This window comes from Syzygium oleosum, unplaced genomic scaffold, assembly GCF_021117445.2.
Source record: "Syzygium oleosum isolate NSW1041296 unplaced genomic scaffold, Sole_v2.1 Sole_v2.08, whole genome shotgun sequence".
NCBI lineage: Eukaryota > Viridiplantae > Streptophyta > Magnoliopsida > Myrtales > Myrtaceae > Syzygium > Syzygium oleosum.
The window spans coordinates 2393554-2404016 of record NW_026607492.1 but is presented as its reverse complement, the minus strand read 5'-3'; the positions used below and the strand labels follow the sequence as shown (position 1 = coordinate 2404016).

The window sequence follows — 10463 nt, the reverse complement described above, 5'->3', positions numbered from 1 at the left end:
GTGGGTACGTTATTCCAGGGCGGTAAGAAGATACAGAAAGCTTCCTCATGTGAGGTATTTCTGCCATAAGCAGGTAAGTGTAGAAATAAATCGGATAGTGTATTTGCATCCAATCTGATCTCTTATCTCCCCTGCCTCTTAAGTCTAACAGCCATTTTCTTTTGAATTCTGGCAAGTTACAAGTAACAACATTGTCTAATGTCTTTAACCAAAAAAAAAAACATTGTCTAATGTCAAGATAAGAATACGAATTTAGGGAAGATATAAGAGGGAAAACTGAGTCTTATTTTTCACACCTAGGTGAGAAGTACAAAACATCGGACGTAGTGGACAACGCACAGGTCCTGTAATCTTATTCATTAGACGGCCATTCGGACTGCAACACCATGTTCAGTATTCCCTACTACAATTTATTTGATATCATATGCGAAAGGAGGAAAATAGGTAAACTTTCTTATGACAAGACACACACATGAACCAAGGAGAGATCGACCATTCCTAGTACCAATCTCAAGACCACACCCACCAGCCCATTGGTTCCTCCTCTTCTTCGTGATGTGGCTGCTCAGTTGCGGCAGCAAACACGCCCGAGAAGTAACTCCTGCCGTCGTCGCTCCCATCATCCTCCGACTGGGCTACGCATCCAGGGTAATTTTCGCACAAGAAGTACGAGTCGCCACTGTCCACAAGCTGTGGACCTTCCTCGTCACTCACTGCGCTTCCCCCGCTCCTCGAACTCAGCCTATCCTCCACCTTCGCACCGAATTGGACGTCCCGTACATCGGCCTCGTCCACCAGAGCTGGCTCGCAGGGGCCTGTCATCGGTGCTCCTCCGACTTCCTTGCCCTGAAGTTTTTCTGTCAAGGAATGGACCTGCCAATATAGAAAGGTAAATAATATGCACGGAGATAATAGATTAATCCTAGTCCCCTTTTGGAATCGTCAATTATATTATTGGAGGAGAATAGTTCGAAGTCATGAGAGTCTAAATTAAGAAGGAAAAATCGTTATTTGACTTTATAAGGTAGGAAGGGTAGCAGATGCTGATGTGAGAGCACATATATGTACATGATCGATAATAGCTGTATAATAGAAAATGGAGGTCAGAGACATGGCCATCTACTCTTAAAATGTGAGGCTAAATGTCTGCCACTATCTTCATCTCAACTTTCGTTGACCAACGGACTGAAATCTTTAGTTAAATCAAGGATTATGTTGGGCACATGCTTTCTGTGTATGTAAGCATCTCACCATAGAATACTTGAAAAAGTGCATTAGAACCCAAGTCAACTGTGAATAGTTTCATCTGGCCAAAATAAAAAGAAAACTATGAAAAGTCTCCACCCAAGTTCAATGAATAAAGCCTACATTTACTGGTAAGTCCACTTCATTTCATTTGTTCTTGTACATGACCAGGTTATGACCATAGAATAGACAAGGCATGATAAGGCATACCTCCAATTTGAGCTTCTCATTTTCCTTCAAAATGGAATCATAGTCTGAAAGGAGGGAATCATACGAAGATTTGAGGTAATCATAATCCCTTTCCAGTTGCTTCGTCTTCCACCGAGCCCGGCGATTCTGGAACCACACAGCCACCTGCCTCGGCTGCAACCCCAGCTTCTTAGCTAGCTGGGTCTTCCGCTCCGGTTCCAGTTTGTTCTCTTCCTCGAAGCTCTTCTCCAGCAGAAGCACCTTTAATTTTGCCCAAAAATATTTCATAAGTTCTCAGCCTATTTAGCATTAGGTGCCATCCTAAGGTTGTTCCCCTTTTTCCTTAAAAAGACAATAATTTGGTCTTTGATATGATAGCTGAGAAGAGATGGAAATCTAGGTGAAGATGGGCACTTTCCAAATGATGCATATTCTTTCTCCATAATATGGTCCCTTCGTATTTACTACCTAATTTGAGTTAAGATTGATTCCTATGTTTGGTCATCGAACCATGATGAAAGGTCAGTCATCGTTATCTTATCGGATCACAATTCGGAAAACTCAAGAAAGGAATATGATTCTCTATTTAGATCAGGACTAAAAGAGTGCAGTATCTGAATATGCCATAGGATGAGGGGAATACAAAGGGAATGGAACAACTAGATACGCATCCGATCAAAGCATATTGTGTTTGATCTTGAATTCCTGATCTGTCACGTACCTGCTCAGGAGTTAGGCGACGTTTCTTTTCCGGCATCTGGTCATCGTAATATTCCTCGTCGAAAAGTTCGTCCGGCGAGCAGAAAAACCGACGTCTCTTTGGGGATTCCTCCATGCCCATATTGGATCTTGATCCTGAAACACCACAAACAGTGAAGAGAAACGAAATTTCTACTCATCAGCACCCAAACCCAGATCTTCGAGCAACCATTTGCAATTGAAGCTTTCCCTCAATTAATTCTCACTTGTAGAGTTCCCATATCTTGTAATTTGGAATAGATGCTTTTAAGGTCAACTAAAGAACACAATTTTCCCAAGCTCAGAACTTTCAAAATCGAACCATCTCAAGCCAGGAGAGGCTAAAAGAGTTCCAAAATTCTTCAATTGAACTAAAACAATCAAATTCAAAAACAAACCCGCATGAAAATTCATCATTTCGTCTCATACAACGCGAAAAACGCCTCCTTATTTATGCCAAACGACGAGATCAAGCATCAGGAAAAGCAACACAACAAAAAAAAATTCATCATAGTCAAGACCCACAAGAACAAACAGCAAAATCACGAGAGAGAGAGAGAGAGAGAGAGAGAGAGAGAACCTTTGTCAAGGAACATGATGTTCCCCTGCAGCGCGGAGGAATCAAACAGAAAACGCCCCGCCTCCATACCCTTCTCGGCCCCGAGTGGATCTCCTCCGGCGACCTCTACCCGCCGGCGGCCCGACCGGAACTCCGGCGAGGCACTGAAAGAACACTTAATACGTACGTAGATATACGCAGAACGAGCTTATACTATTGTATGCACGGGGAGGTTGCGAATTAGAAGAGCATGAGCTTGTGGCGGAAGAAGCTGGTCGTCCACAGCAACCTCGCCGGCGTCTCCAACGGACATATGCAAAACCCCATCACGCGACTTCCCCCCAGGACGCTACCCAGCTCCTTCTCTCTGCGCCTCCCTCCCCTCTTCTCCTCTCGCTCCTTCTTCTTGGGTCGGAAGCTCCGGCGGAAGATTCAGCAGGCCTCCATGGAAGCGGCCTCTCTGCTCAACGCTTCGCTTCTTGAAGAAGCGGCGAGATCCGAGGCGCCGGCGACCGGAGTTTCGGACGACGGCGAGCGGAAAAAAGGAATCTTTTTGTTGCGTTCGGGAGTGTTGTTGGGAGTTGGGCGAACGTAGCTAAAAGTTGAAACTTGGAAGGGGTGATGCGAGTGGGCTTTATAGCAAGGAAAAAAAAAAGCGGGAAATCGAACTTTTAGTCGACGTGCAATGTGATATTGAATTTTTAATTCGTTCAATATGATCACTAAACTTTATCTTAATGTGTAATATTATTACTGAACTCTTAATTTGTTCAATATGATTCTTGAACTTTTGGTACATATCCAAACTAGTTTCCGGATTATATGAAAATATTTGATGTTGTCCTTGAGCTTAAATTAACGAAAGGAATATTTTAGGGACTATTTGAAGATTTACCAAAAGTTCAGAAACCGCATAGAATAAATTAAAAGTTCGGGGACGATATTACATGTTCGGTTAAAATTTAAGGATCACATTGAATAAATTAAAAGTTCACGAACTATATTATATATTGAGTCAAAGTTCGGGATTATTTGTATCATTATCTCTAAAATAAAAATTGGTCCTTTTCTCTCTTTTTGTTGGGTCTCATCAATGGTGGAAAGCCCGAAATGCCCAAAATGCCCTTCTTCTTTTAACTTTCTTAATTCATTATTTTTTGTGAGGTGACGTGGAATTACGTCGTTTTTAATGTTTATTTAATGACGACTTTCTCCATTTGGTGTTTAGTTAATATGTTTATTCAGTTTGGTGTCGTGCACTTGAAGCTGTACTTTCTACTTATAGTTTTACCACTTTTAATTTAATTATCTTTTTAGTGATTCAAGAGCCATCACATGCACGGAGCACGCAACATTCTATTGATTAAAAGCTACATAGGGCCCGTTTGGTTCGGCTTTTCAAATGAAATTTGGGGGAATGCAAATACCTTTAGGTGAAAGTCACTTGGGAAAATGCAAGTGATATTTGGTAAAAAAAAATTTGTGAAGCTACTTTGGCCTAAGTAGTGTTTGGTAAATTTTTTTTTTGCAAAGGGCTTTGGCAATTTTATTCTTAATATTCCGATTTTGCCCCTATTACTGTTCATCTTCTTCATCACCGTGAGGGTGGCGGCGAGGTGGCGGCGAGGGCCGAGGGCGAGGTTGCCCGACCTAGGCGACGGCCACTTGCGGTCGGGCGACCGCCCAGGGCGTCGCCGCCGGGTCTGGCGTGCGGCCGGAGTCGCGCGACCCAAGGGCAAGCCCCACCCGAGGTCGCGCGACCCAAAGCGGCCGCGACCTCAGCGGCCGCCACCCGAGGTCGCGCGACTCTAGGCGACGGCGCCCGGGCCGTCGCCCGAATTCCCTAAGTGGCCGCCGCTCCTGGGTCAGGCGACCTCACGGGCCTGTCCACGGCTGGCATCCGCTTCTCGTCGCCGGGGCTTCTTCACGGCCACTCCTTGCCGCCACCCTCAAGGTGAAGAAGATGAACAGTAACAAGGCAAAACCGGAAAATTGAAATTTGAGTGAGGACAATTTGGGAAAGGAAAAATAGGCTTCAGCATTTGTGAAATGCTGGAAGCCCAAAGCTGGTCCGGACTAGCTTTGGGCTTTCGGCATTCCAACGGCATTCCAAATGCTGGCTTTTGGCTTTCTAGACTCGGAAAGCCGAACCAAACGGTTCAGCATTTTGGGAAGGGGCTTTCAAGACCGAAAGCCCCTTCCCAAAGTTGAACCAAACGGGGCCATAGTGACTTATTCGAATAATGTTTGATTTTTTCGAAAAAGAAATTCAAACTTTCGAGATGTGTATATATCTACGTATGATCACATGCTCTCGAATTTTTTATTTTCTTTTCTCACTTTCTTAACGAATTCCATACCTCAATAAAAACAATTGTCACTTGGCCATCGGTGTATTAGGTGGTGAAATAGCGAGATACACCCACCGGCACACAAACTTATATGATTTGGCTAATGCAATTCATGTTTAAGAAGAGAAGTCAACTAAAATTACAACATTCAATATATCAAACCCGATCGTGTGGACAAGTGGAGTCTATTCCTGCTCGATCCCTTTGCCACGCTTCCACAGGTTCGACCTTATAGCCCCGCTTCTTTCCTCGAATCAGTTTATCGGATCGAGTTCCCGTAATATCAATATGCAAAACTCAATCTATGAATCTCGAATAAATCAGTCTCTACATTTTGTTTTAGTTATCTGAACTTCGGGACACGAATATAGAATTTGTTGGGAAAAGACAATCATTCAATATATGCACAGAGGAAAGAAAGAATTTGGCAAAAGATGCTCATGTTTGCCACATGAAACTCCACTTTGAAAAGGTCTAATTTTGTTGTTGGTGGTGGTGGCGGGTGCTATTAATGAAATTCAAATACCCCTAGAAGGTAGAGGTACACATTGCGACAATCCTCACATGGTGGGGGGTCTTAATCTGCTGACCAAGCAATAGTGCAAAATGGCATGGCTTTGTTTTTTTTTTTTTTTGGTCCAAAGCATGGCTTTGTTTGAAAGTGTCCACAATAGTTAAAAGAAGGTACAGAGAATCAGGCTGCGAATGATAACCATTCTCTTTCTCTATTTCTGTTCCAGAAATACGTTTGGAATAGGAATCCTTTTGGTAACGCAATTTCATTTTTTTTTTTGGAACAAATTTTTATTCAAGAAATAGATTTAGAATAGAAATGAGAAGTTAAAATTCTTTTCATCTCCCGCCCTCGCTACTAGCCGGTCGCCCATCGTCGTCCACTTGCCGCCCGCCGCCTCTCGCCATTCGTCGTCTCCCGCCGCCGTGGGCCGCCGTCCACCGGCCACCATCTCCATCAATTGGTCGCCCTCCTCCTACTGCAGCTCGTCTTCCACTGCTAGCCACTGTCTCCGGCCGCCCTCCTCTCGCCACCCTCCTCCTACCATCGCTCATCTCCCAGCGTCAGCTGTTGCTCGCCTTCCACTGGCCACAGTCTCTCGACGTCGGCCGCCCTCCTCCCGTCGCTGCCCACCTCCTGCCATTCATCATCTCCCGTCACTGGCCGCTGCGCACCATCCACCGAGCACCAACTTCCACCGCCGGGCGCCCTCCTCCTGCCGCCGACCGCCCTCCATCGGTCACCGCTCTTGCCGTCGGCTGCCCTCTTCCCGTCGCCGCCTGCCATCCATCGGTTACCGCTCTTGCGGCCGGCCGCCCTCCTCCCGCTGCCGCCCACCGCCGGCCGCCACTCACCACCCGCCGCCGCCCACCGCCGGCCGCCACTCCCCTCGCCATCCATCGGTCACCGCTTCTTGCCCGGCTGGCTTCTCCCTCCCGCCGCCGCCGCCCGGCCGCTACACACCGCCACTGCCGTCTCCCGTTGTCGGCCGCCCTCCTCCCGCCGCCGCCCACCGCCAGCCGCCACTCACCGCTTGCCGTCCATCGGCCACCGCTCTTGCCGCCGGCCGCCCTCCTCCCGCCGCCGCCCATCGCCGGCCACCACTCGGCCGGCCACTCTCCGCCGCTGTCCATCGGCCACCGCTCTTGCCGCCGGCCGGCCCTTCCTTCTCGCCGCCGCCACCGCCGGCGCCACTCGCGCCCGCTGTCCATCGGCCACCGCCCTTGCTGCCGCCGGCCGCTCTCTCTCTTGCGCCGCCACCGCTCGCGTCCATCGGCCACTGCGCTTCTGGCCGCCGCCTCCCTCTCGCTGCCGCCCACCGCCGGCCGCCACTCACCGCTCCGCGCTCGCCACCGCCACCGCTTCTTGCCGCCGGCCGCCCTTCCTCTCGCCCCCCACCGCCGGCCGCCACTCACCGCCCGCCGTCCACGGCCACCGCCACTCACCGCCACTCTCGGCCACGCTCTTCTTGCGGGCAGCTTCCTCCTCCCGCGCGCTCGCCTCGCCACCGCCCATGGCCGCCGCCTCCCGTTGCTGGCCGCCTCCTCCTCCCGCCACCGCTGCCCGCCACTCACCGCTCGCCGCCGTCCATCGGCCACCGCTCTTGCTGCCGCCGCCTCCTTCTCCTCCGCCACCGCCGGCCGCCACTCACCGCTCGGTCCATCGCCACCGCCTTGCTACGCGGCCGCTTCTCTTCTCGCTGCTGCCCACGGCCGGCCGCCACTCACCGCTCGCTGCCCATCGGCCACCGCCTCTTGCCGCGGCCGCTTCTCTTCTCGCTGCCGCCACCGCCGGCCGCCACTCACCGCTCGCTGCCCATCGGCCATCGCTCTTGCCGGGCCGCCTCTTCCTTCGCCGCGCCACCGCCGGCCGCCACTTCACCGCTCGCTGTCCATCGGCCACCGCCCTTACTGCCGCCGCCTCCTCTCGCCGCCGCCCACACCCGGCCGCCACTCACCGCTCGCTGCCCATCGGCCACCGCCCTGCCGCCGGCCGCCTCCTCCTCTCGCCGCCTTCACCTCGGCCGCCACTCACCGCCGCCGTCCATCGGCCACCGCCCTTGCCGCCGGCCGCCTTCCTCGCTGCGCCGCCACCTCGGGCCGCCACTCACCGCCCGCCGTCCATCGGCTAACGCTCTTGCCTCCGGCCGCCCTCCTTCTCGCCGCCACCCCCGGCCGCCACTCACCGCCCGCCGTCCATCGGCCAACGCTCTTGCTCCCCGGCCGCCCTCCTCTGCGCCGCCCACCCCGGCCGCCACTCACCGCCCGCCGTCCATCGGCCAACGCTCTTGCTCTCCCGGCCGCCCTCCTCTCGCCGCCGCCCACCGCCGGCCGCTACTCACCGCCTCGCTGCCCATCGGCCAACGCTCTTGCCGCGGCCACCTCCTCCTCCGCCGCTCGCTTCGCCGCGCCACCGCCGGTGGGCACTCACCGCCCGCAGTCCATCGGCTAACGCTTCTTGCCGCGGCCGCCTCCTCTCGCTGCCGCGTTTCCACCACCGGCCGCCACTCACCGCCCGCTCCATCCGCCAACGCTCTTGCCGCCGGCCGCCTTCCTCTCGCTACCGCCCACCTGTCGGCCGCTTTCACCGCCCTGGTAGCCCATCGGCCAACGCTCTTCTGGCTGGCCGCCCTCCTCTCGCCGTGCTGCTCTCGCCGCCGCCACCGCGGTCGCTACTCACCGCCCGCTGTCCATCGGCCGCTGCTCTTGCCTCCGGCCGGCCGCCCACTGCCCAGCCGCCACTCACCGCCCGCCGCCCATCGACCACCGCTCTTACTGCCGGCCGCCTCCTCCCGCCGCCGCTCGCCTCTCCCCATCGTCCATCGGCCGCCGTCTCTGGTGCCGGCCGCCCTCCTCCCTCGCCGCTCGCTGTCCATCGGCCACCGCTCTTGCCGCCGGCCGCCCTCCTCCCGTCGCCGCACACCGCCGGCCGCCACTCACCGCCCGCTGTCCATCGGTCACCGCTCTTGCCGCCGGCCGCCCTCCTCCTGCTGCCGCTCGCCTCTTGCCGTTGTCCATCAGCCGCCGTCTCCCATTGTCGGCCGCCTCCTCTCGCCGCCGCTCGCTGTCCATCAGCCACCGCTCTTGCCGCCGGCCGCCCTCCGCTACCCTCCTCCTGCCAACGTCCACCGACCACTGTCTCCCATTGTCGGCCGCCCTCCTCCCTCCGCCGCCCTCCTCCCATTGCTAGCCGCCTCCAGCCGTCATCCTCCGCACTGGCTGCGTCGCTGTCCATTGCCACCTTCCCCCGCCGTCTACCGCCCGCCGTTCGCTGCCACCATCCGCCACTTGCCATTTGCCCATCATCTACTCGCCGGCCACTTGAAAGGTTGGAATTTTGTGCCGTTATCAAATAAATTTTTGTTTCGTGAACATAAATTTTGTATCGTTATCAAACGTATTTTTTTGCTCAGAAATTCGTCTAGGAACAGAAATAGAAAAATCAATTTCTGGCCATAAATTAATTTATGAAACAGAATGATTATCATTTGCAGCCTCAATCACTCATTTTCTATTTTACATGATGCAATATCACAACAACAAAGCCACTTGAGCAATTGAAGCTGTGGAATCAACTACCAAGAAGCAATGCTTCCAAAATAGATTTGAGGCTTTGCTTTGGTACTTACTTTGGTAACCATTATCTTCCCCCTTTAAGGTCACACTTGGGCATGATTATGCCTAGGAAGAGCTGTTCGATAGTTGACGGCAGGCAAGATCACGAGAATATTAGAACGGTGGATGCGATTTGTCGAATTTTGTGGGTCCCACACGAGGTCCATTTGAGCTCTTATGATCCGGTTGCGGCCAATAAGGGTGCGCATGGAATGCATTCTGGAACAGAATGGCGTTTGTTAAAAAATTTCCGGAATGCATTCTGGAGCGATTTTTGCATTCTGGAATAAAAACGCGTTTGTTAAAAATACTTGATTCCAGAATGCATTCTTGATTCAAGAATGCATTTTTTATTCCGGAATGAGTTTTTGGCAAGAAAAAGAGAAGCTACTTTTTGTAGCTTCTTGATTCCGGAATGCATTCTCCCTATTTTCTCACAAAATTTTTTTTTCAGAAAATGCATAAAAATTGAAAAATTCTAGAAAAATTCATAAAAATTTCCAAAAAATAAAAAAAGTCAGATTTCGGGAAAATATGAAATTTGGTGAATTTTTTTTAAAAAAAATCAAAAAAATCAAAAATTTCAAAATTCACGTAATAGCTTAAAACACACACGCGCCACCCACTTTGAGTGAAATTTAAATTTTTGAGGTGCCCCAAAAATCAAATATTTCAAAACTTCACAAAATGGCTTAAAATACCCGCCACCTACTTGAAATGAAATTTAAATTTTTTAGATGCCCAAAAAAAAAAAAAATAATAAAAATAAAAATTTTCAAAACTTCACAAAATGGCTTAAAATACCCGTGCCACCCACTTTGAGTGAAATTTAAATTTTTGAGATGCCCAAAAAATAAAAAATAATAAAAATTTCAAAACTTCACGTAAATGGCTAGAATATCTGTAGCCACCCACTTCAAAGAAAATTTAAATTTTTGAGGTGCTAAAAAAAAAAAAAAAAAAAATTCAAAACTTCACAAAATGGCTTAGAATGCGTGCAGCCACCCACTTTGAATAAATTTAAATTTTTTAGGTGCCCAAAAAATTAAAAAAATTAAAAATTTCAAAACTTTACTGAATTGGCTTATAATACATGCGCCACCCACTTTGAGTAAAATTTAAATTTTTTTAGTTGCAAAAAATCAACAAATCAAAACAGATTGCTTCCGAAATCAATTTCCGAGCGAATTACTCATGTTTTACCAAATGATTCCTCCGTAAATCAATTTCCGACAAAACTTAAATCAATTTCA

The 10463-nt window shown here is 50.4% G+C and overlaps 3 protein-coding genes across 3 annotated transcripts; 1 reads left to right on the top strand and 2 right to left on the bottom strand.

Moving 5' to 3' along the window:
- Positions 1 to 308: 308 nt before the first annotated feature.
- Positions 309 to 3332, bottom strand: LOC115688280 (homeobox-leucine zipper protein HAT5). The gene is made up of 4 exons (XM_030614065.2): positions 2753 to 3332; positions 2156 to 2289; positions 1456 to 1695; positions 309 to 873 (listed from the first exon to the last, which is right to left on the bottom strand). The coding sequence occupies exons 1-4, from the start codon at positions 2817 to 2819 to the stop codon at positions 511 to 513; spliced, it is 804 nt and encodes a 267-aa protein (XP_030469925.1). The 5' UTR covers positions 2820 to 3332; the 3' UTR covers positions 309 to 510.
- Positions 3333 to 7109: 3777 nt separating this feature from the next.
- Positions 7110 to 7727, top strand: LOC130138779 (actin-binding protein wsp1-like). Its single transcript, XM_056313876.1, has one exon. It carries the CDS (start codon positions 7110 to 7112, stop codon positions 7725 to 7727), a length of 618 nt encoding a protein of 205 aa, XP_056169851.1.
- Positions 7728 to 8179: 452 nt separating this feature from the next.
- On the bottom strand, positions 8180 to 8890 carry LOC130138778 (uncharacterized). The gene has a single exon (XM_056313875.1). The coding sequence runs from the start codon at positions 8888 to 8890 to the stop codon at positions 8180 to 8182; it is 711 nt and encodes a 236-aa protein (XP_056169850.1).
- Between the last annotated feature and the right edge of the window lie 1573 nt (positions 8891 to 10463).

Bases quoted from the DNA above. Each gene is read 5' to 3' on its own strand.
- LOC115688280 (XM_030614065.2), bottom strand. From the start codon at position 2,819: ATGGAGGCGGGGCGTTTTCTGTTTGATTCCTCCGCGCTGCAGGGGAAC. The intron at 1,696-2,155 runs GTACGTGACAGA...GCAAAATTAAAG, and splicing joins GTCGCCTAACTCCTGAGCAG to GTGCTTCTGCTGGAGAAGAG. The intron at 874-1,455 runs GTATGCCTTATC...CTATATTGGCAG, and splicing joins ATGAGAAGCTCAAATTGGAG to GTCCATTCCTTGACAGAAAA.
- LOC130138779 (XM_056313876.1), top strand. From the start codon at position 7,110: ATGGCCGCCGCCTCCCGTTGCTGGCCGCCTCCTCCTCCCGCCACCGCT.
- LOC130138778 (XM_056313875.1), bottom strand. From the start codon at position 8,890: ATGGCAAGTGGCGGATGGTGGCAGCGAACGGCGGGCGGTAGACGGCGG.